Genomic DNA, 21,379 nt, shown 5'->3' with positions numbered 1-21,379 from the left:
TTCGAGACATCTCATTCAAGCAACTTAATGGCTCACCTGAAAGCCCTAGGGGGAAAAAAACAAAAACAACAGACATACCCAAGAGGAGTAGATGGCTGGAAGTAATCAAACTCAGGGCTGAAATCAATACATTAGAAACAAAACAATTCAAAGAATCAATGAAACCAGGAGCTGATTCTTTGAGAAGATCTACAAGATAAACAAACCCTTAGCCAAACTAACTAAACAACAGAAAGACTATCCAAATCAAGAAAATCAGAAATGAAAAGTGAAATGTAACAACAGAAACTGAGGAAACCAAAAAATAATTAGGTCTTACTTCAAAAGCCTATATGCTACAAAATTTGAAAATGGAAATTTTCCACTTACCAAAGTTGAATCAAGATCAAGTAAACAAATTAAGTAGTCCTATATCCCCAAAGGAAATAGAAGCAGTCAAAAAGCAAACAACAACAAAGCACGGGGCTAGATGGTTTCAGTGCAGAATTCTGTGAGACCTTCAAAGAACAGCTAATACCAGTACTCTTCAAACTATTCCTCAAAATAGAAACTGAAGGAACATTGCCAAATTCATTCTGTGCGGCCATAGTTACCCTGATAACTAAACCACACAAAGAGCCAACAAATAAAGAGAACTTCAGACCAATCTGTCTCATGAACAATGACACAAAAATGCTTAATAAAATACTTGCAAACTGAATCCAAGAACATATCAAAGATATCCTCCACCATGACCTAGAACACTTCATCCCAGCCATGCAGGGGTGGTTCAATATATGGAAATCCATCAATGTAATCCAAACTGAAAGAAAATGCAAAACAAAACAAAACACGTGATCATCTCCTTGGATGCTGAAAAGCATTTGACAAAATCCAACCACTTATTCATGCTTAAAGTCTTGGAGAAATCGGGGATTCAAGGCACATACCTGAATATAGTAAAAGCAATAAACAGCAAGCCTATATCCAACTTCAAACTAAATGGAGAGAAACTTAATTCCACTGAAATTGGGGATAAGACAAGGCTGCCCACTCTATCTGAATCTCTTCAATATAGTACTTGAAGTCCAGTCAGAGCAAAAAGACAACTAAAGGAGATAAAGGGGATATGAATTGTAAAGGAAGAAGTCAAAGTATCACTATTCACAGATAATATGATAGTATACATAAGTGACCTAAAAATTCTACTGGGTATCTCCTACAGCTGATAAACACCTTCAGCAAAGTGGCTGGATACAAAATTAACTCAAAAAAATCAGAAGCCCTCCTGTATACAAAAGACAAAAGGGCTGAGAAAGGAGTTAGGGAAACAACACTCTTCACAATAGCCACAAAGGACATAAAGTACCTTGGTATAACTAACTAAGCAAGTCAAAGACTTATATGAAAAAAACTTCCAGTCTCTGAAGAAAGAAATAGAAGAAGATATCAGAAGATGGAAAGATCTCCCATGCTAATGGCTTAGCAGGATTAACATAGTAAAAATGGTCAGTCTGCAAAAAGCAATCTACAGATTCAATGCAAGTCCTATCAAATTACCAACAGATTTCTTTACAGACCTTAAAGGAAAAATTCTCAATTTCATATGGAATAACAAGAAACCCAGAATTGCTAAAACAATCTTCTACAATAAAATATCTTCTGGAGTTATCTCCATCCCTGATCTCAAGCTGTACTAAAGAGCAACAGTAATAAAAACTGCATGGTACTGGCATAGAAATAGACTGGTGGATCAATGGAATCGGTTTGAGGACCCAGAAATAAACCCACGGACACCTGATCTTTGACAAAGATACCCAAACCAAACAATGGCATAAAGAAAGCATCTCCAACAAATGGTACTGGTCTAACTGGATGTCTGCATGTAGAAAAATGTAAATAGACCCATATCTAATCTCCTTGCACAAAATTAAAGTCAAAAGACCTCAACATAAAACCAGACGCACTTAATCTGTTTAAAAGAAAAAGTGGGGAATAGCCTTGATCCTTTTGGCATAAGATATAACTTCCTAAACAGAGCACCAGTGGTTTAGGCTCTAAGATCGACAATTAATAAATGGGACCTTTTGAAACGGAAAAGCTTCTGTGAAGCAAAGGACACAGCCAACAGAACAAATGACAGACTACAGACTGGGAAAAGATCATCACCAACCCTACATCCAACAGAGGGCTAATATCCAAAATATAAAAAGAGCTTAAACTAAACACCAACAAACTAAATCATCCAATTATAAAATGGGATACAAAATAAAACAGAGAATTCTCAACAGAGGAATATTGAATGACAGAGAAAGAGTTAAAGAAATGCTCAACATCCTTAGTCATCAGGGAAATACAAATCAGAACAACTCTGAGATTCCATCTTACACCCATCAGAATGGCTAAGACCAAAAACTCAAGTGATAGCACATGCTGACAAATGTGTGGAAAAAGAGAGTAGTCTTCCATTGCTTGTGGGAATATAAACTTGTACAACCACTTTGGAAATCAATCTGACGCTTTCTCAGACAATTGGAAATAGCACTATCTCAAAACCCAATTTTACCACTCCTGGGCATATATCTGAAAGATGCTCCATCATACAACAGAAACATGTTCATAGCAGTTTTATTCATAGTAGCGAGAATCTGGTAACAACCCAGATATCCCTCAACCTAAGAATGGGTAAAGAAACTGGTACATTTACACAATGGAATACTACTCAGCAATTAAAAACAAGGAAATCATGAAATTTGCAGACAAGTGGATGGAACTAGCACAGATCATCCTGAGTGAGATAATCCAGAACTAGAAAGACAGGCATGTAATATACTCACTTATAAGCAAATATAACCATACTACAATTTACAGACCTAAAGAAGCTAAATAACAAGGAGGACCCTAGAGAGGATGCTTAATTTTCATTCAGAAGGGCAAATAGAATAGACACCAAAAGTGGCTGAAGAGAGGGAGCAGGATTGGAGCCTACCATAGATGTCTTCTGAAAGACTCCACCCAGCAGCGGATTGAAACGATGCTAAGACGGCAAGAGTGCAGGGAGTCATAGGAAGGAGTGGGGGAATAAAAGTACCTAGAGGGGACAGGAGCTCCATAAGAAAACCAAGAGAACAAATGTGGGCTCAGGGGGCCCTCCAGAGTATGATTCAGCAACCAAAAACCATGCATGTAGAGGACCTACCTCTGCTCAGATGTAGCCAATAGGCAGTTCAGTCTCCATGCAGGTTCCCTAGTAAGGGGAACAGTGTCTGTCTCTGACATAGACTCAGTTTTCTGCTCTTTGATTAGTTCCCTCTGGTGGGGGTGCTTTGCCAGGCCACAGAGGAAGAGGATGCAGGCAGTCCTAGTGAGACTTGATAGGCTGAGGTCAGATGGTAGTGGTGGAAGGCTTCCCCTTTCTAAGGAATAGGGGAGGGAGACAAGGAGGAAAAGGGAGGGAGGATGGGACTAGGAAAAGACAAAGGAAGGGGCTACAATCGGAATGTAAAATGAATAAATTATAAAAAAAATAATGTTAAATTTAAAAAAATAAATTAAAAACAATGAATAAAAGTAGGCTTTTTGTGTGAAAATAAAAACAATTACTAACCCTAATAAACAACAATAAATTATACCCATATATACAAGAAAATATATATCCAATACATAAGTAGGTGGATAGATGGATGAATAGATTGGCAGATGGGAAGATAATTTCTGAGTTAAAATTAATGATTAATGATGTTTTATTATCATATTGTCTAAAAGTATGTTAACGTTTTTAAAAATTTAGGTTGACAGGTTTGCAATGGAATTAGAGCGGAACCGGGATTTGAACAATACCATAGTTCACGTGGACATGGATGCTTTCTATGCTGCTGTAGAAATGAGGGACAACCCAGAATTGAGGGATAAACCCATTGCTGTAGGATCGATGAGTATGCTGGTAAGTAGGTGAAGATCCAAAACAAAAGGGAAGTCTCATAGCCTACTCAGGTAAGCCTTCTGAGGCTTGCCAGTTTGCTGAGTACTTTACCACTTTTTCAGGAGGCTTTCACATGTTCAGTTACTGAATCCTTTTAATATAACTGACTATACTAACTTTTATTTCCACTTGAGAAAAAGAAAACAAAGAGAAAATTAGGAACTTGCCCTAAGTTCCAAACTCAAATAAAATAGCAGAGTAGCATCATATCCTTCCATTGCAAATTAAATTTTCCAAAAGTTCTAGTGAAAGGTGAAGAAAAAGCAAAGGGAACTTTATATTCAGCCAAAGGTTTTGAAACTGGCTTGTAGACCAAGTCTGACCTGTTACCATTTTTTTAAAAGAAACTTTATTAGGACAAACAAGTTATGGCCACTTACTTATTATTGTCACAGTAGAAGAGTTGAATAGAACTGATAATATCTAACAAAACACATCTGCAAAGCCTAGAGTGACTATGTGCTCTCTGAACTTTCACAGAAAATGTTTAATAACCTAACTTAGTAATGTGTTCAGAGTGCAATTAACTTTTCCAGAATCTTGAGTTCTTTTTATATTCTGGATATTAGCCTCTTAGAGCCTGTGCTATTGGTGTTCTGTTCAGGAAGTTGTCTCCTGTGTCAATTTCTAACAGGTTTAGTGTGTCTGGTTTTATATTGAGGTCTTTGATCACTTGGACTTTAGTTTTGTGCAGGGTGGTAAGTATGGATCTATTTGCATTTTTCTACATGTAGACATCCAGTTAGACCAGCACCATCTGTTGAAGATGCTGACCAGATAGTAGGCCTTTAATTTTTTGTTCTGATAAAAAAAAAAATAAAATAAAATAAGGTTTCTAGATAGGGCAAGTGTCTACTACTCCTAAAGCATCTCCAATCCCAGACGTATGAAATACATTACTAAAACATTTGGATCTGGGACCTTGATTTGCATGCACATGAATATGTGTTTGTGTACACAAAAAGTTTTTGGATTTTGGAACATTGTGTATTTCAGATATTCCCAGTTAAGGATAATTAACTGATGAAAAAATCTAGGTAAATATTACAAAACTGAAAATGTAAATCTGAAATACTACAGCTCCCAAACGTTTTAAACAAGGTTCCTCTTCCTATATTATATTATACTAATACTTCCTATGCGTGTTTCTTCATGTAACATTTATGCTATTGTTATTTTCTTATAACTTTATAATTATTCTATTTTACTTACTAGTAGTTTCATATAGCATCTACTATCATCCAGACTTAGTTGTATACTATATTACAGAATACCTTCAAGCTATTGACGTTTAATTACTGGAAATATTTTTTTTAAGATTTATTTATTATTTATATAACATCCTGCCTGCTCACCAGATCTTACTATAGATGGTTGTGAGCCACCATGTGCTTGCTGGGAATTGAACTCAGGACCCTTGAAAGAACAGCGAGTGTTCTTAACCTCTGAGCCAGCTCTCCAGCCCGGAAATATTTTTAAAAATTATTTAAAGCCACTATTTGCTGTGTATAACAGGCTGACCTTGAACCTCATACTAGAAGTTCACCTGCTTTAGGCTTCTAATGGCTTGACTTGCCGATATCTACCACAACACCCACTCTAAAAGAATTTCCCATTGGCTTAATACTACTTATTACCTAGTGTTATAAATTTAGAAGTAACAGTGAGACAGGGTCATGGTTTTTAAGAAAGTCAAGATGTGGTTCAAGACAGTGGCTTATAAAAGAAATGCCCTTGAATCGAAAATGTAATCAGTAATGTGTTTTTTATGAATGCACTGATCAATATGTCCATTTAGGGTTGTTTATTTTTCCCCGTGTGGTCCATTTTCTTTCAGTCTACTTCAAATTACCATGCAAGGAGGTTTGGTGTTCGTGCAGCCATGCCAGGATTTATTGCTAAGAGACTCTGCCCACAACTTATTATAGTGCCCCCAAACTTTGACAAATATAGAGCCGTGAGTAAGGAGGTAAGTGAATGTCTCACCCCAAACCCTTTTACTACTGGCTTTCTGTCACGAAGACTCAACTCTGATGATTTAGACTACAAGATTAGGTCTTAACTATAGTGAATGGTGAACTGTTTCTAGTTTCCAGAGTGTATCATCATGTTTCTCAGCTTCCATCTACTCTTCCATCTACTCTTAATCTCTCAAATCTCTACAATCAATTCTCAAAACTTTGTATAGCCTTAATAGTTTATAAACTTAATTTTCAGTATTTTCTTGATGTATAAAAATAATTTTTTAGAACAACCTAGTATTTCTAATTTACAGAACCTGCTCATCAGTAATTTCAGTCTATTCTAAATAACATTTTTATCATTAATTTGTTGTTGCTGTTTGTTTTGTTCCAAGCCAGCCTTGAACTCACTATGTAGCTTAGGCTGACTTTAAATTCTTTGAGTGCTGGGATTGCAGAAATGGATCACTAAGCCTGTCTCTGTGCTTTTTAAGTTAATTAATTCACTTTACATCCCAATCATAACCCCTTCCCTCTTATCCTTCCAGTCCCACCCTCCTTTCCTCTTCCATGTAGCCCCCTCCCCTCCCCCTCAGAAAATGGGAGCCCTCCGCACACACCTGCCTGCCCCAGCACATCAAGTTCATATTAGCATTGAGCACATCCTCTACCACATTGGTCTAGCAAGGCAGCTCCACCAGGGGGAAGTGAGCAAAAAGCATATAAGAGGGTCCTTGTCAGAGACTGCCCCTTGGTCCCTTACTAGGGAACTAACATGAAGATCAAGTTATGAAATTTGATGATCAGATCACACATCTGATATATGTGTAAGGGACCTAGGTCCAGTCCATATATGGTTTGGTTGGTGTTTCAGTCTCCACAACCCCCTACCCCAGTGTAGGTTAGTTGTCTCTGTTGGTCTTGTGGAACCCCTGTCCTCTCTGGGTTCTTCTATCCTTCCTCCCACTCTTCCACAAGACTCCTTGAGTTCCACTCAATGTTTGGCTGTGGGTCTCAGCATCTGTTTCAATCCATTGCTGGGCGAGGCCTCTCAGAGGACAGTCATGCTAGGCTCCCGTCTGCAAACATAGTAAAATATTATTAATAATGTCAGGCACTGACTCTCCATGGGGTGGGTCTCAGGTTTGGCCAGGCATTGGTTGGCCATTTCTTCCATCTCTGCTCTATCATTATCCCTGCACATCTAGTAGGCAGGGTAAATCTTGGGTCTAAGTTTTTGTGGGTGGGTTGGTGTTTCCCTTCCTCTACTGTGAGTCCTGTCCAGTTGGAGGGTGGCCTCTTCAGTCTCCATGTCCCCTGCTGTTAGGGGTCTCCACTAGGGTCACCACCATATCCTCCCAGGAGCCTGTCTCAGAGATGCCCTAGGCCACCGTTTCTCTTCTCTGCAGGCCTTCTATCCTCTTGCCCTCCCCACCTCTCATCACATCAGATCCCCACCCTCATTTTCCTCAGCACCCCTCTCCTATGCTGTTCCCTTTACCTATTCTATTTCTCCTTCTCAGTGAGATTCATGCATCCTCCCTTGGGCCCTCCTTGTGACTTAGCTTCCTTGGGTCTGTGGATTGTAGTACGGTTATCCTGTACTATGTGGCTAATATCCGCTAATAATTGAGTACACACCATGTGTGTCTTTCTGGGTCTGCCTTACCTCACTCAGGATGATCTTTTCTATTTCCATCCATTTGCCTGCAAATTTCATGATTTCCTTTTTTTTAAGGGCTGAGTAGTATTCAATTATGTAAATGTATCACAGTTTCTTTATCCATTCTTTGGTTGAGGGACATCTGGGTTGTTTCCAGTTTCTGGCTATTACGAATAAAGCTGCTATGAACATAGTTGAGCAAATGTCCTTGACTGTGCTTTATAGTAACAAAATTTACTTAGTTTGATTAGTTGCTTGGCTTCCTTCATAATGTTACAGAGCTAGTATACTTGAACGTGTAATGCCCAAGAGACTTAAAGAAAAAGGGATACTTCCTTGCTTTGAAAAGAATATAGTGATTTGTTTACTTATTAAAATTCTCAACTGTCTTACATGAAAAGGTATTGTTCTTCTGTTTTCAATAAAACAGATTTATCATACGGTGCAGGGGCTTAATTCCTGAGTTAGTCAAGAGTGCTGCATATGCATCATGTTTAGACTATTATAAAATGAAGTGTGTCATAGATGACTGTCTGAGCATGACTTGTAAACCTTGCACTATGGAGGCCAGCCTTGCCACTCAGTTATTTTGAGGCTAGCCTGAGCTATAGGAGACCATATCTCGAGAGAGAGAGAGACAGACGACAGACAGAGAAACTGTCTAAATGGAAAGATCTGTTTGTTTATTGATTTTTAATTTCATGTATGTATTTATGCCTATGTGTGGTAGACATGTGTGTGTGGACGGCCGTAGTGTCAGTAGATTTTCTGGAGCTAGACTTAGAGGTGGTTGTGCGACATATGACCCGGGAGCCGGGAGCTGAACTCTGACTTTCTGGATGAGCAGCATGTGCTCTTGATTGCAGAACAATCTCTATAGTACTATCATTTAGACATGCAAAGGAACTTTAAAGTCACTTATTTTTATTCTACTTATTTTCCCTAGAAATACTACTTCCATATTAAAACCATTTTATTCATTTGAATCAGTCTGTTAAATCAATTGTTTTGTGCCTACTTTTGAGAAAGTGGTAAGCAAAGGGAATAATTTTTTGATAATTTTTTTCTGTATTCATAGGTAAAAATAAATAAGTACAGGCTTTAGTAATTTAAAAAAAAATCTTAAGACTTTATAAGAAAGATCTTGAATCCTATTGTAACTCAGTAAAACTTCTGACAGTATGACCATGACAGTTAAATTTTTAGTTTTCTATCACCTGTTTTATTGCACGAGATAGAAAAATTTTTAAATTTCAGCAATGTCTAGCTAGTAGAGTTTTACATGTAAATGCAGTATCCACACATTAATGTTTCTGGCCTGGTTAAGAATCGGGTTTAAGGATCGGCCATTTCTGTTTTGCCCAAATATTAGGCTAGCTTTGCTTTTCTTAGAGATAAGTGCATGCTATTTACAGGAGCAGCCCGTTTTAGTTCTTGTGGCAGTATTCTATGTGAAGGAAGTGAGGGAACTCGCCATGCCTCCAGGGAGCGCTTCTTAGTCAGAGTGGCCTGCCAGGTACAGGCTTCCAGAGTTATTTTCACTAGAAATATAGTTTGCATCTGTTATAAAATAGCCTCCTCTATAAGAACAAAGCTATTTAAAGCACTCGGAATGAATAAAAGTATACCGTTTTTCACCACCATTTTCTGAAATTCCACTTAGTTGTTCATAATTACGTTAAGATAGAACTGTTTCTTTTTTTAATAAAACAAAGTTTTCTAATGCTATGATACAAATATTTTAAATGTTAGATGAAGAATAACAATAAAGATATTTTCTATTATATAGGTTATTTTGGCAATCATTCCCATTTCAGCTAATTTTTTGGTAGTTAAGACAAACAGCAAAAAGACTGTTTTGTGGATTCATGCAATAAAGCTATCCCGTATAAAAGGCATTTCTGAATTAGATTAGCTGTAGTTCTAATCTTTGTGTATGCCTTTTATGTCACAGGGCAGCTCTAAACTGTCATCTGTAGTTTAATGCAAGCATGCAATTATTCTGTAGATTTATCATCTTTCTCAGTCCAGCTTCCTGTGAGTAGTAGAGTTTTACTTTCTCTCTGTATTGTTCACATTATAGTTAACTGAAATTTACTGCTCTCTAAAACACGGCAGTGCTTTTTACTTTTTTTATGAACAAATATCTCCACAAATGAGATGAGGGAGGTTACTGTCGTGCACAGTCCTCCTTTTGACCAGCTTCTTCAAATCTTAATCATTTTTTTTCTGTTCCTACCAGAGTACTGTTTTGAGATTTATTTGGCTTGCTTGTGTTTCTAGATATAGGATGCTGGGATTCAGGTTGCCTCAAATAAAGCTATTTCATGGTCTTCTGCCTTTATGATCTATTTTAATACAAAAGAGAATTTGACAAATATCCACTGGTAGTAAATTATTTATTTCTTCAATCCATGAACTATCGATTGCAGGATCATTATAGTTGCGAAGTAAGAATATTCATGCTTTTTATCAGATAAGAGGAGGTTTTGCTGTAGCAGCACTGTGGCAGCAAAATTTAAACTTTTTGTTGTTGTTTGAAGGTTAAGGAGATACTTGCTGAATATGATCCCAATTTTATGGCCATGAGTCTGGATGAAGCCTACTTGAATATAACACAGCACTTACAGGAAAGGCAAGACTGGCCTGAGGACAAAAGAAGATATTTCATCAAAACGGGAAACTACATAAAAATTGGTGAGCAATGTATTAGAACTCCCAACTAAAAACTAACAAAGCAGCTCTTTGAATTAACCCATTTAACTCATTAGTGTTTATAGGAGATTAAAATCGTCTTTGTAAAAATTAAAAATCAGAAACTTAAAATATACAGTGGGTTTTTTTTTTAAATACATGCAGTCTTTTTTGAACTCAGATGAAAATGTTAAATCTCCAGACTTTTAAGAATCTACAGAGTTCGCTGGGTGGTGGTGGCGCACACCTTTAATCCTAGCATTTGGGAGGCAGGTAGATTTTAAGTTTGAGGCCAGCCTGGTCCACAAAGCAAGTTCCAGGACAGGCAAGGCTACACAGAGAAACCCTGTCTCAAAAAACACAAAACAAACAAACAAAAAAGAATCTACAGAGTTGTTCTTCAGAGTAGTTGCAGAACAGCTATTTTCTTAATATCAAAGCATTGGGATTACATGGAAGCTGCGGAAGCTCTCTGTTTAAAGTGGCTTTTGTTATGGTTGATAGAAATCAGACTTTAAAAAAGATTAGCCCCAAACACACCAAAACCTTAGGGAGTTTATTTTTGTTTCCCAGGTTTTCCATAATTTAGTTCTAATACAGTAAGGTGGCTGTTTTCAATCAAAAATTTACGCTCTCCCTCTCCCGTCCCCACCGCAGACCTTAGTGTGCACAGCAGGAGGGGGCAGAGGTAGACCTGCTGCCTCCTCCTGTGCTCTTTCCTGAGTCAAGGTCTCAGGGTCTGCTGTGTCACCGTCCTTCCCACCGCCCCTTGCGGCTAGCGTTTCTGCAGGTAGGTAGATATGAACTCAGATCCTCAAGCTTGAGTGCTTTGCCCACTAAGGCGTCTCCCCAGCCCCCCCCCCCCGCCCCCGACTTTTCTACACAATTAAAAGTTTCAGCACTCCGTAGATCTTTCAAGTGATCCGGGTGTTATTTATCCAAAGCAATGCCACGAAACGTTGGATGTCGCACATTCTGCTTCCCTTCCCTTTGCCGGAAGTGCTGTTACTTCTGGCTTGTGAATCCATGAACCCGGCTGAAAGAGTGGCCCAAAGGGACTCACTCACAAACCACAGCCCCATTTCACGTGTGCAGCTTATTCACAGCACAGAGGGACTAGGCAGTGTGTGTTGGGGTGGGGAGGAGGTGGGGAGCAACACGCACGCACGGTAGCAGTGCTCCTTGAGCAGAAATGGGTGTACAATGGCATCAAATATTTTTCTTTCCTTTTTTTTTTTTTTTGGTTGTTGTTGTTGTTTTGTTTTTTGAGGCAGGCTTTTTATTTTTTTCCTACGTAGCCCTGAGCCCTGCCTGTCCTGGAACTCTGTGTAGACTAGGCTGGCCTCAAACTCTGAGGTTAAAGGCATGCGCCACTACACACTGTTAGGGGCTTGCCTTATTTGCCCCAGGTTTACTGCAGACATCAAATCGAAGCTCAATACCTTCTTTACTAGGGGTAGGTCTCTTTTTTCTTTGTTGGAAACATCCAAAACAAAAGCGACACAGAAGCTTGGAACAACAACAAAAAGACTTTGATTTTTGGTGTAACCTTATTGTTTAGGCATGAGAGGAATAAAGTCTGATGTTTAAAAGCCTCATTCTGTTAGTTCCTTAGCCTTCATGAGAGAAGGGGGAGGAGTTATTAGCTGATTGTCTTTAATCGCCCCAAGGGTCCTCTGTAACAAATACTCTTACCTTGTGTTTAAAAACTGCTTTGGGCTTAAGGTAGGTGGCTTTTACTCTCTGCAGTGCTCCTTTCAGTGTGTTGTATGTCCAAACTGACAAGGATGAAGTGACTTTGTAGTATCAGGAGCTTTCATCTTGCTCATTTGCACAGTGTTCTCCCTCTGTTTCATATTCTTAAGCAAATGGAAATGATTTGACTTCTGTTTCTCATACGTAATTCTCTGTGGGCTGGACTCTAACGAACAGCAGACCTTATATTTACAGGGTGTTGCAAGTGGCAGGTGATGGATGGATCTTTCTGTAAAGTCAGACATTTTTCTACTGCCCTTCTATAAAAGATGCTTTTCTCTAGAAATGGGTGGTGAACTATGGTCTTTATTTACAAATAAAATAATAAGCATTGTTTTATGTTTGCTTTGCCCTACAAATCTAACTGGCAAGTGTCAGGCTGTGCAAGAAATCCAAATGCTGCACACTTGAGTGTTACCATAGGTTTTTCTATGGTAACACTCTTTCCCTCTCTCTCTGAATAATAACACAGAGACCTTTACTTAGTAGAGCTTTAGGCCTTCGCTCATGTTGTTCCCAGCCAGCTAACCCGTTTATCTTAATCTGTGTTCTGCCACATGGTTCATTACCTGACATCTTAGTCTCGTTCTGGCACCTGCTTCATCATCTGTGATGTTATGGCTTCTCCTTCTCTCTCTGATCCCTACCTGAGAACCTCTCTCTCTGGACTCAGAAGTCTCTCCTTCCTCTCCTGTCCAGCTATTGGCTGTTCAGCTCTTTATTTAACCAATCAGAAGGTGATGGAGAACAGTGTTTACAAAACATTGAGACAGATGATGCTTAATAATACCAAAGTGGCTGGTACTCAACTCTCTGGGCACAGAAGTCAGCATCTAAATATACAAAGATAATCTTTTACACAGTTCACAAAAGCATCATTCCAACACTTGAGTGCTTGAAATCCAGATGGATGCTCTAATCTAGTGTTGTTGCTCATACCATACTTCAGGTATGGAGATTGTGGAGGTATTCCATTCAGGAGGAAGAAACCTCTTCAGCAGTTGGTTACACAGCCAGAAGTAAAATACAGCTGGGATTAAAAAAGATGCCTATGTCACTGCATCAGCGCTGGCAGTGTACCAGAGGCAGCCTGCTCTGCTTCCTGGAGTAGAGCGCACCAGTGCGCGTCACTGCAGAGAGGCTGCTGTGAGTTCGCTGTGAGGCACCAGTGCGCGTCACTGCAGAGTATTTGGAACTGGACATTTAACTTCTTATCCTGCCAGGATGTACCTACATACCTGCAGGATGTACCTGGCCTGCATTTTGTCTATTGCTCTTTACCTTGACTTCTATTCAGTGAGTTGGAAGAAGGGGCTTCTGGGTAACCCTCATATCACCTGTCCCACCCTCTTTCTCCTCTCCAAATTGCTCTCAAGTTTAAAAAACAGAAAGTGAAAATGAAAATTACGTGAAGCACAGATATAGTAAAATCATAGTAAAAATGTTGTACAGTGTATGTGGCCTATGAATTCAGATTTGGAAACTTCTATCTGTAAACTAACTCATACGCCATAATTAAAGTTTGAAACTAATCAAGTATCTATTATATTATTTGCATATCTTTGACATTTACTGGGTTTGTTTTTATTTGTTTGTTTTGTTTTTGTTTTTAATCTTTGTTTTTATATATGGTTTCTCTATGCAGCCCTGGCTGTCCTGGACTTGCTCTGTAGGCCAGGCTGGCCTTGAACTCAGAGATCTGCCTGCCTCTGTCTCTTGAGAGCTGGGATCAAAGGCGAGTGTTACTGCTGCCTGGCTTTTGTCAGACATCTTTTAAAGACCAAGTTCATTTTTCAAGTAAAGTGCTGTCAACTGTGTCTTGAAATTTAATTTAAGAAATTTAAGCTCATTATATTTTTGTACCTATAATCTTAGCACTCTGAAAGGCTGAGTTCAAGACCAGCCTAGGCAGGGTATGTAGTTAAATGTGAGGCTAATTTGAGCTTTAATTTTTGTTTAATTGTTCCTTCTGCATTTATCTCAATTTGGGAAATATACATGTTATGAAATAGGAACAGAAAACTCTTATTAATCTTACAGATGCATTTAAATTGTTTTTATCCTATTTTAAGGTTAGAGAATTTTTTCTTCTTTTTTTATTTTTTATTAATTACACTTTATTCACTTTGTATCCGCCCATAAGCCCCTCCCCCTCCCCTCCCAATCTCACCCTCCCTCCCCCTTCTTCGAACATTCCCCTCCCCAAGTCCATTGATAGGGGAGGTCCTCTTCTCCTTCCTTCTGATCTTAGTCTATCATATCCCATCAGGAGTGGCTGCATTGTCATCTTCTGTGGCCTGGTAAGGCTGCTCCCCCATCAGGGGGAGGTGTTCCAAGAGCAGGCCAATCAGATTATGTCAGAGGCAGTCCCTCTTCCCATTACTAGGTAACCCACTTGGACACTAAACTGCCATGGGCTACATCTGTGCAGGGGTTCTAGGTTATCTCCATGACTAGTCCTTGGTTGGAGGATGAGTCTCTGGGAAGTTCCCTGTGTTCAAATTTTCTAGTTCTGTTGTCTCCTTGTGGAGTTCCTGTCCTCTCCAGATCTTACTATTTCCCACTTCTTATATAAGATTCCATGCACTCTGCCCAGCAGTTGGCCATAAGTTAGAGAATATTTTTAATGAAATTGTTCATGTGACTATTTTTAGTATTGTTATCAGGATAAAGTTAAATGTATTTTACAAATTATTTGAAAGATGAGCTTAAGCAAATAACTAGTTGGTTATCTTACATTTTGAAAACGTGTTCCTTCAGAGGAGTGGATCTGGGAGATAGGGCTGATGGGGGCAGCAGGGAGAAGTGGAGAGCGGGAGACTGCAGCTTGCATGTAATGTATGAGAGAAGAGGAAAAGGAGAGTGTGGGAATCTCCCTCTTCCTTCCAGGACAAGCACAAGCTGTCATCCTCCTGCCTCATCCTTTCACTGGTATTACAGGCATGCACTACTGTGCCCAACTACTTTATTTTTTAATATCATTGTCCAATGTATTGGCAATTACACTTTTTTATCTTAAATTTGGGCCTTCCTTAATTGGATCAAACTCTGAGAATTTGTATAAAGAAGATCAACTTTCAGGAGTAATTTCTATTTATAGCAAAGGTACCCTCAATGAAAGTAATGTTTTATTAAGAAGCAAGTTAAAAGTGGAATCAGCATTTGAAAAGAGACATTTCAGAGTATTTTAAAACTTTTAAAGTTTCTTTCATGAATAAAGAAAATTTTTTATCCTCCCAAACAAAATTTAATTTTGGTTGCAATTACCCATATTATTTAATGTTTTTTTCCTCCACATTCCTCATCTTAACTTAAGAAGGATCTTTTTCTCCTTATAGAAGAAAGTGAAAAATATTTTCTTTCTTAAAGAAAAAGTAATGGATTCCCTAGGTTTATGAGTTTTACATAAAATATTTCCTTTAAAAGATACACTAAAGAAGTGGATGATGCTCCTTTTAAGGAAAGCCTGACAGGGTTTTCTTTATTAAATAGTTACCATAAAAAATGATATCTTTTGTTTTGTTTTGTTTTGTTTTGTTTTGTTTTGTTTTCGTTTGAGACAGGGTTTCTCTTTGTAGCCATGGCTGTCCTGGACATGCTTTGTAGACCCAGCTGGCAGAGATCCATTGCCTCTGCCTCCCCGACTTCTGGGCTTGCAGGGATGCTGTGATGGCATTTCTTGTCTCAGTCCCTAGAAGCAGAATTGCATTGCTTTGCTTTCAGCACTGTGGAAGAGGGGGCAGTGATGCCTGTAATCTCACCCTTAGAAGGCTTGGAGAACAGCGTCAGGAATTCAGGCCAGTGTGGGCTGCTAGACTGCTTCAAGCCAACACACAAGTGTGTACACACAGAGAAGGTGGGAAGGCAGGGAGGAGAGGGGATCAGAGGAAGAGAGAAAAATAATACAGTGTATTGGAAAGGGGGAAAGCATTGAAAAAAATGAAAGAATGGAGCGAAACCTAAACCTAACCTAGGAAGTGCATACTTCCCTTCTCTTTCTTTCGTTCTTTCTTTTTTCTTTCTTTCTTTGCTTTTCTTTTTTTTCTTGTTTTTATTTTTGGAGATATTTATATAGCTCTGGACCTTAAAATGCAGATGACTTGCTTTTCCTGTTTGTGATTTAGATAATCCTGGAGAGGAAGCTAGCACCCCGAGTGAGCGTGAGCAGTCTGTCTCCCCACTGCTTTTTGAAGACAGCCCTCCTGATTTGCAGCCCCAAGGAAATCCTTTCCAGGTGAACTCTGAAGAACAAAACAACCCTCAAATACTCGAGAATTCAGTTGTTTTTGGAACATCAGCTGAGGAAGCGGTAAAGGAAATTCGCTTCAGAATTGAACAAAAAACAACACTGACAGCCAGTGCAGGTATTAAGAGGGGTATTAACAGCTCTGGCGGTTAGCTATACTGCTTAATCAAGGCTACAATGGTAGGTCCTCATCGTAAAGTAGATGTAACATTTGATTTGGCTTCTGAGGCCAAACCTACAGGTAAACTGGAATTAAGCAAAAAAGCCTATGGTCCAAGGCAAAGAAACTTTCATAAATCTAGAATAGTGATCCTTTAAGTGCAAAACTTATTTTAGTTGGATTTGCACAAAATGTTTGATTGGCACTTGTCCTAGATTGCTTTGCAGGAGAGGGCCTACCATACATGAGGCTTATGACCCTCTCCTCACTACCACCATGAAAAAGATCAACTTGCAGCATCAGGTTAAAAAAAAGTCTCACTAGTGACCCCAAAGAGCACTGTAAGGCCTTAGCTTAGGAACTGATAATGCTTACACCCATTTACCACAAAAGTGCTGAATAGAAAACATTCTATTAATTTTTCTATTTCGAAGCATAACCATGCATAATGAGCTTTAGGAGAATATCTGTAAAAACCAGAATGAACTGCTAGCTAGCGTGTGTAGATGCACCTAACCATGGATGGGTGAGACTCCCAGGGTTGTAAAATGTGTGTGTGTGGTGCTTTGCTTTGTGAGTGACGGGAAAGACTAAAAGTGCTTCTATTGCTGTTGCTTTTCAGATATGTCAGAATGTTTAATTTTTAATGTGGAAAATTTACATTGAGAAAGACCTTTTAAAAACTAAGCATCTATCATAAACTATATTCTAGTTCTTTTCTGAGAAATAAGAATCCAGTACAAAGCAACCCTTTGTTGCTCGTACAGTTGTAAGTAAATACTTTGTATTACTTTGTTCAGAAGTTACTCTTGAATTTTAAAATATGGAGACTCAAATATTCCTCATGCTGGGCATGGTGGCACATGCTTGTATTCCCAGCTCTGAGGAAGCAAAGGCAGGCAGATCCCTGTGAGTTCAAGGCCAGCCTGGTCTACAAAGCGAGTCCAGGACAGCCAAGGCTACACAGAGAAACCTTGTCTCTAAACCATCTTGTCGTCCCCCCCCCCAAAAAAAAAGGCTTGTTTCACCTACTGTCATAGTCAATATATTCCCTTTCTCTAAAACCACAGAGAGCCCTGGGCAGATCGTCAGCAGCCAAATGTCATTTCTAGAGTAGTACTATGCGTCATCCAGATTGTTTGCATTTAACCGTCATTTTCCTGTCACATAATTAACTCCGTGTGGCAGCTTCTGTGAGTGATTATGTGCGCTTCTCTTTAAGGCATTGCCCCCAATACAATGTTAGCAAAAGTGTGCAGTGACAAGAACAAGCCAAACGGACAGTGCCGAGTTCTCCCCAGCAGGCAGGCAGTCATGGACTTCATCAAGGACTTGCCTATTAGAAAGGTAAGAGCTTATAGAAAAGTATCATTTGTGTAGATACTCGGAATTCTGGAGAGGAGCTAGAGTCCCAGTGGTTCTGAACCTGTGGGTCATGACCCCTTGCAGGTCACATACCGGCTATCCTCATATCACATATTTACGTTACGATTCACAGCAGTAGCAAAGCTACAGTTAGGAAGTAACAACTAACTGCTGTTCCGGTTGGAGTCCCCACGGTGAGTCTCGCGTTAGGACGTTAGGACGGCTGAGACCGCTGACCGGCAGCAGGGGTTCTTTGCTGAGTAGCTGTGGAATAATAGGGAGCTGGTGAAAACTGCTGGGGGTTGAATGGTGCACTTAGAACTTCCTGTGGAAACTCGAAGGTAATATTTAAGGAGCTTATCTGCAGGACAGTTTAACGTAATAGACGTGATAAGCTTGTAAGTGTGGCCCTAGCAAGGACAAAGGACGTAAAAGGAGCACTTGAAGGAATGTGTTCAGCTCTGACTCAGTGCTGTCCTTGTTCTCCAGTCCAGGCTGTGCCAGATGAATAGGTGTGACACCCCAAAGGGATTTAGAATTTTGTTTTTGACAAAATTAAACCAAAATACTTCATCATCTCTAAAATGAAAAAAAAATTCCACAAGTTTCCAGAAATGGCATATTTTATTATTTATAGCTTCTGGACTTTGGTGTTCTATGTCCTCTTTATTTTTATAATTAAGAATTTTAAAATTATTATTTTATAATTAATGATTTTTTTTTCTTTTTGGTTTTTTCAATACAGGGTTTCTCTGTGTAGCCCTGGCTGTCCTGGACTCGCTTTGTTGTAGACCAGGCTGGCCTCGAACTCACAAAGATCCACCTACCTCTGCCTCCCAAGGAGTACACCACCAGGCCAATGAGGTTTTAAAATCACACCAATATTTGAATTCACGCAATATTTGAATCTAGAACTTAAAAGAAAAGAAAGAATACCTATTCATACCTTAGGAAAAAAATCTACTGTGTATGTAGTATCCAGGAATCATTGACACTGAGCTTTGCTACAGCCTTTTCTTTGAACAGTGAGCAATACCTTATATAAATTCAATCACTTCCAATATTTTGAGCAGGCTCTAGGCTATCATATAGGATTCAGTTCAATTGTTTAAAAAAGAATAAAGTTTTATCATTTTAAAGATGGTAAAGTACTTTGGTTTAATTTTGTCAAATCCAAAGTTCTAAAGCCTTTGGAGTATTAGTATGTTAATGGATCGTAACACTGTACCAAAAAACTTTATTTTTTTTTGCTCTACTATTTTCAAAATTTGTATGCCCACAGAACTCTTTTTTTAAGTGCCGTTCAAATTTCTATCAAATTAGGCTACGTGACCAAGAATAATAACAGCTTTCTTGCATGACATGTTAAAGAATAATGTTATTCATACCTGTTAGCCACAGATTATGCTCTTCACCTGGGAATATCATTCAGTAGCAGACTGTTTACTTTGTATGTTCAAGGCTCTGAGTTCAAGCCTCAGCACCGGCAATATTCTGCTTCACACACAAGCACACATACACACACACACACACACACACACACCACATATACACACACGCTTACACACAGGCATGCACACATACACACACTCATATGCGCTTATACACACACAGTGCACAAACACAGATGCACATACCACACATACACACACGCGAGTGCACACACTACACATACATATGTTCGCACACGCGCACACACTTATAATGTCACTTAAAAATCCTAAATTGTAAATCCTGGTTCAGATCTGACTGCACCACCCTGACCACTGGATCCTCTTGCAGGTCTCTGGAGTAGGGAAAGTCACGGAGAAAATGTTGATGGCTCTTGGAATTGTTACCTGCACAGAGCTCTACCAGCAGAGAGCACTGCTCTCTCTCCTCTTCTCGGAGACGTCTTGGCATTATTTTCTTCACATCGCCCTCGGGCTAGGTTCAACAGACCTGGAAAGGTATCTACACAGTTATTCAGCTTTTTATCATTCTCATGATCATTTATTGGTGTCAGTTTGAACCTTTCAGATAAGGCTATTTCAAAATTTGTTAAAATTCATTTGGACTGTTTTTGTTGTTTTGGTTGTGACTGTCTTAAGACAAACACTTGGTATGTTTTATTCATCATTCTGTCTATGTTCTCGAGCAGTTTGGGCATATCACATCCATTTAGTTTTTGGGCAATGAAGAGGGCACATGTTACTTCCGTTTCTTTAGTGCAGCGGCTGCTCTCAGAGCAGCCAGGTCCAGTCAAGTGATTGGTTTAGCTTCTCGGTCATGAGCCAGATTCTGACTGAGACATGAACAATGAATGGCATGTAGGAGAGGCCTGTGTGCGGGCCGCAACCGAAGCAGCAGGAATTCTGTGGAAGGCGCTGTATCCTGTTGCTGGCCACTGTTGTGCTGCTCCTATGGTCATATGCTGTGCACCTTAATTCTCAGATTGTAATAGAAGCAACTTCTGCACCTATTTTCAGATTTGTTTTCTGCTGTATAGACTTGATCCATAATACATGAAATCAAAATAATATCCTGTCTGTCTTAGTGACAGGTCCATTTTTAGATTAAAAAACACTGTATTTTTTATAAAATATATATCTTAATGAAGTATTTAAAGAGAACGTTAGGGGGCTGGAGAGATGGCTCAGCAGCTAAAACCACTAGCTAATCTCGCAGAGGACCTGCTTTCGACTCCTACTGCCTACCTGGTGGCCCCAGAAGGCGGCTCCAGCTTCGGGAACTACAACGCCTCTTCTGTAGTCTGTTATCACTGCACGCATGGTACGCACACACACACACACACAGGCAAGCACATACACATAAAACTAAGTCACTACTCAGTCAGGCACTTAGTTGAAACAAGTATATTAAATTCTCTAATTGATCAAAAGGAACTCAGTTTTCTTTTCAGAAAAAAATAAAGCCCTTTTTTTTCTCATTTCAAGGGATGGAGAAAGGAAAAGTATGAGCGTTGAAAGGTAATGTTTGTTCTTTTATGCTAAATAAGGTTTTAAAGTTAATGACCTATGGTTTAATGTAGTTTAAACTGTTTCAAGTTTATTTTTAGTAAAATTCATTTTAGTAAAGTATCACTACAATAAAGAAGTTTCCCAGTTTTGGGTAGCTTACATACTCTAAGGTAAACACGTGAGCCCAAGATACTGTCTTTAGCTGCTATACTCACAGTAGGCCAACTGGTCGGCTTTTATACTTTCTAATACTGACGTTATTTCTGTTCAGTGAAAACTAAACATGTTAGGATTCCTAACCCTTTTTATAAGAACAATTAAATGTTTACCTGAGAATCATGAGACACTACAGTAGGAGTTCCAGAAGTACAAATACTGGCTGGAGGAGCAGAGCTTTCCCATGTCAAGCATCTCTAACCCGAATTTCTCAAGTCTGAGATGCCCCAAACCCCAAGCCTTCCTGAGTGCCCAGATGCTGTCACACATGGAAAGTGCGCCCTCGTTTTGTGTGATGGGCCACAGTCAGACACAGATTATTGGAGCACTGTGCATATATATATATATATATATATGCATATATATATATATATATATATATATATATATATATATAT

The 21,379-nt window shown here is 39.1% G+C and overlaps 1 protein-coding gene across 2 annotated transcripts in view; it reads left to right on the top strand.

The window, feature by feature from the left end:
- The window catches only part of Polk (DNA polymerase kappa), a 68,599-nt gene that overhangs the window by 37,777 nt on the left and 9,443 nt on the right, over positions 1-21,379 (top strand). For both annotated transcript variants that reach the window (XM_055598450.1, XM_055598451.1), the window contains exons 4-10: positions 3,770-3,922; positions 5,799-5,930; positions 10,129-10,282; positions 16,159-16,398; positions 17,663-17,787; positions 19,588-19,754; positions 20,742-20,774. In XM_055598450.1, coding sequence (XP_055454425.1) covers positions 3,770-3,922; positions 5,799-5,930; positions 10,129-10,282; positions 16,159-16,398; positions 17,663-17,787; positions 19,588-19,754; positions 20,742-20,774 — 1,004 coding nt within the window. The remainder of the gene's footprint in view (positions 1-3,769; positions 3,923-5,798; positions 5,931-10,128; positions 10,283-16,158; positions 16,399-17,662; positions 17,788-19,587; positions 19,755-20,741; positions 20,775-21,379) is intronic.

This window comes from Psammomys obesus, unplaced genomic scaffold (assembly GCF_907164565.1).
Source record: "Psammomys obesus unplaced genomic scaffold, mPsaObe1.curated_primary_1811, whole genome shotgun sequence".
In the NCBI taxonomy this organism is placed as follows: domain Eukaryota; kingdom Metazoa; phylum Chordata; class Mammalia; order Rodentia; family Muridae; genus Psammomys; species Psammomys obesus.
This window is presented reverse-complemented; position numbering and strand designations above follow the sequence as displayed.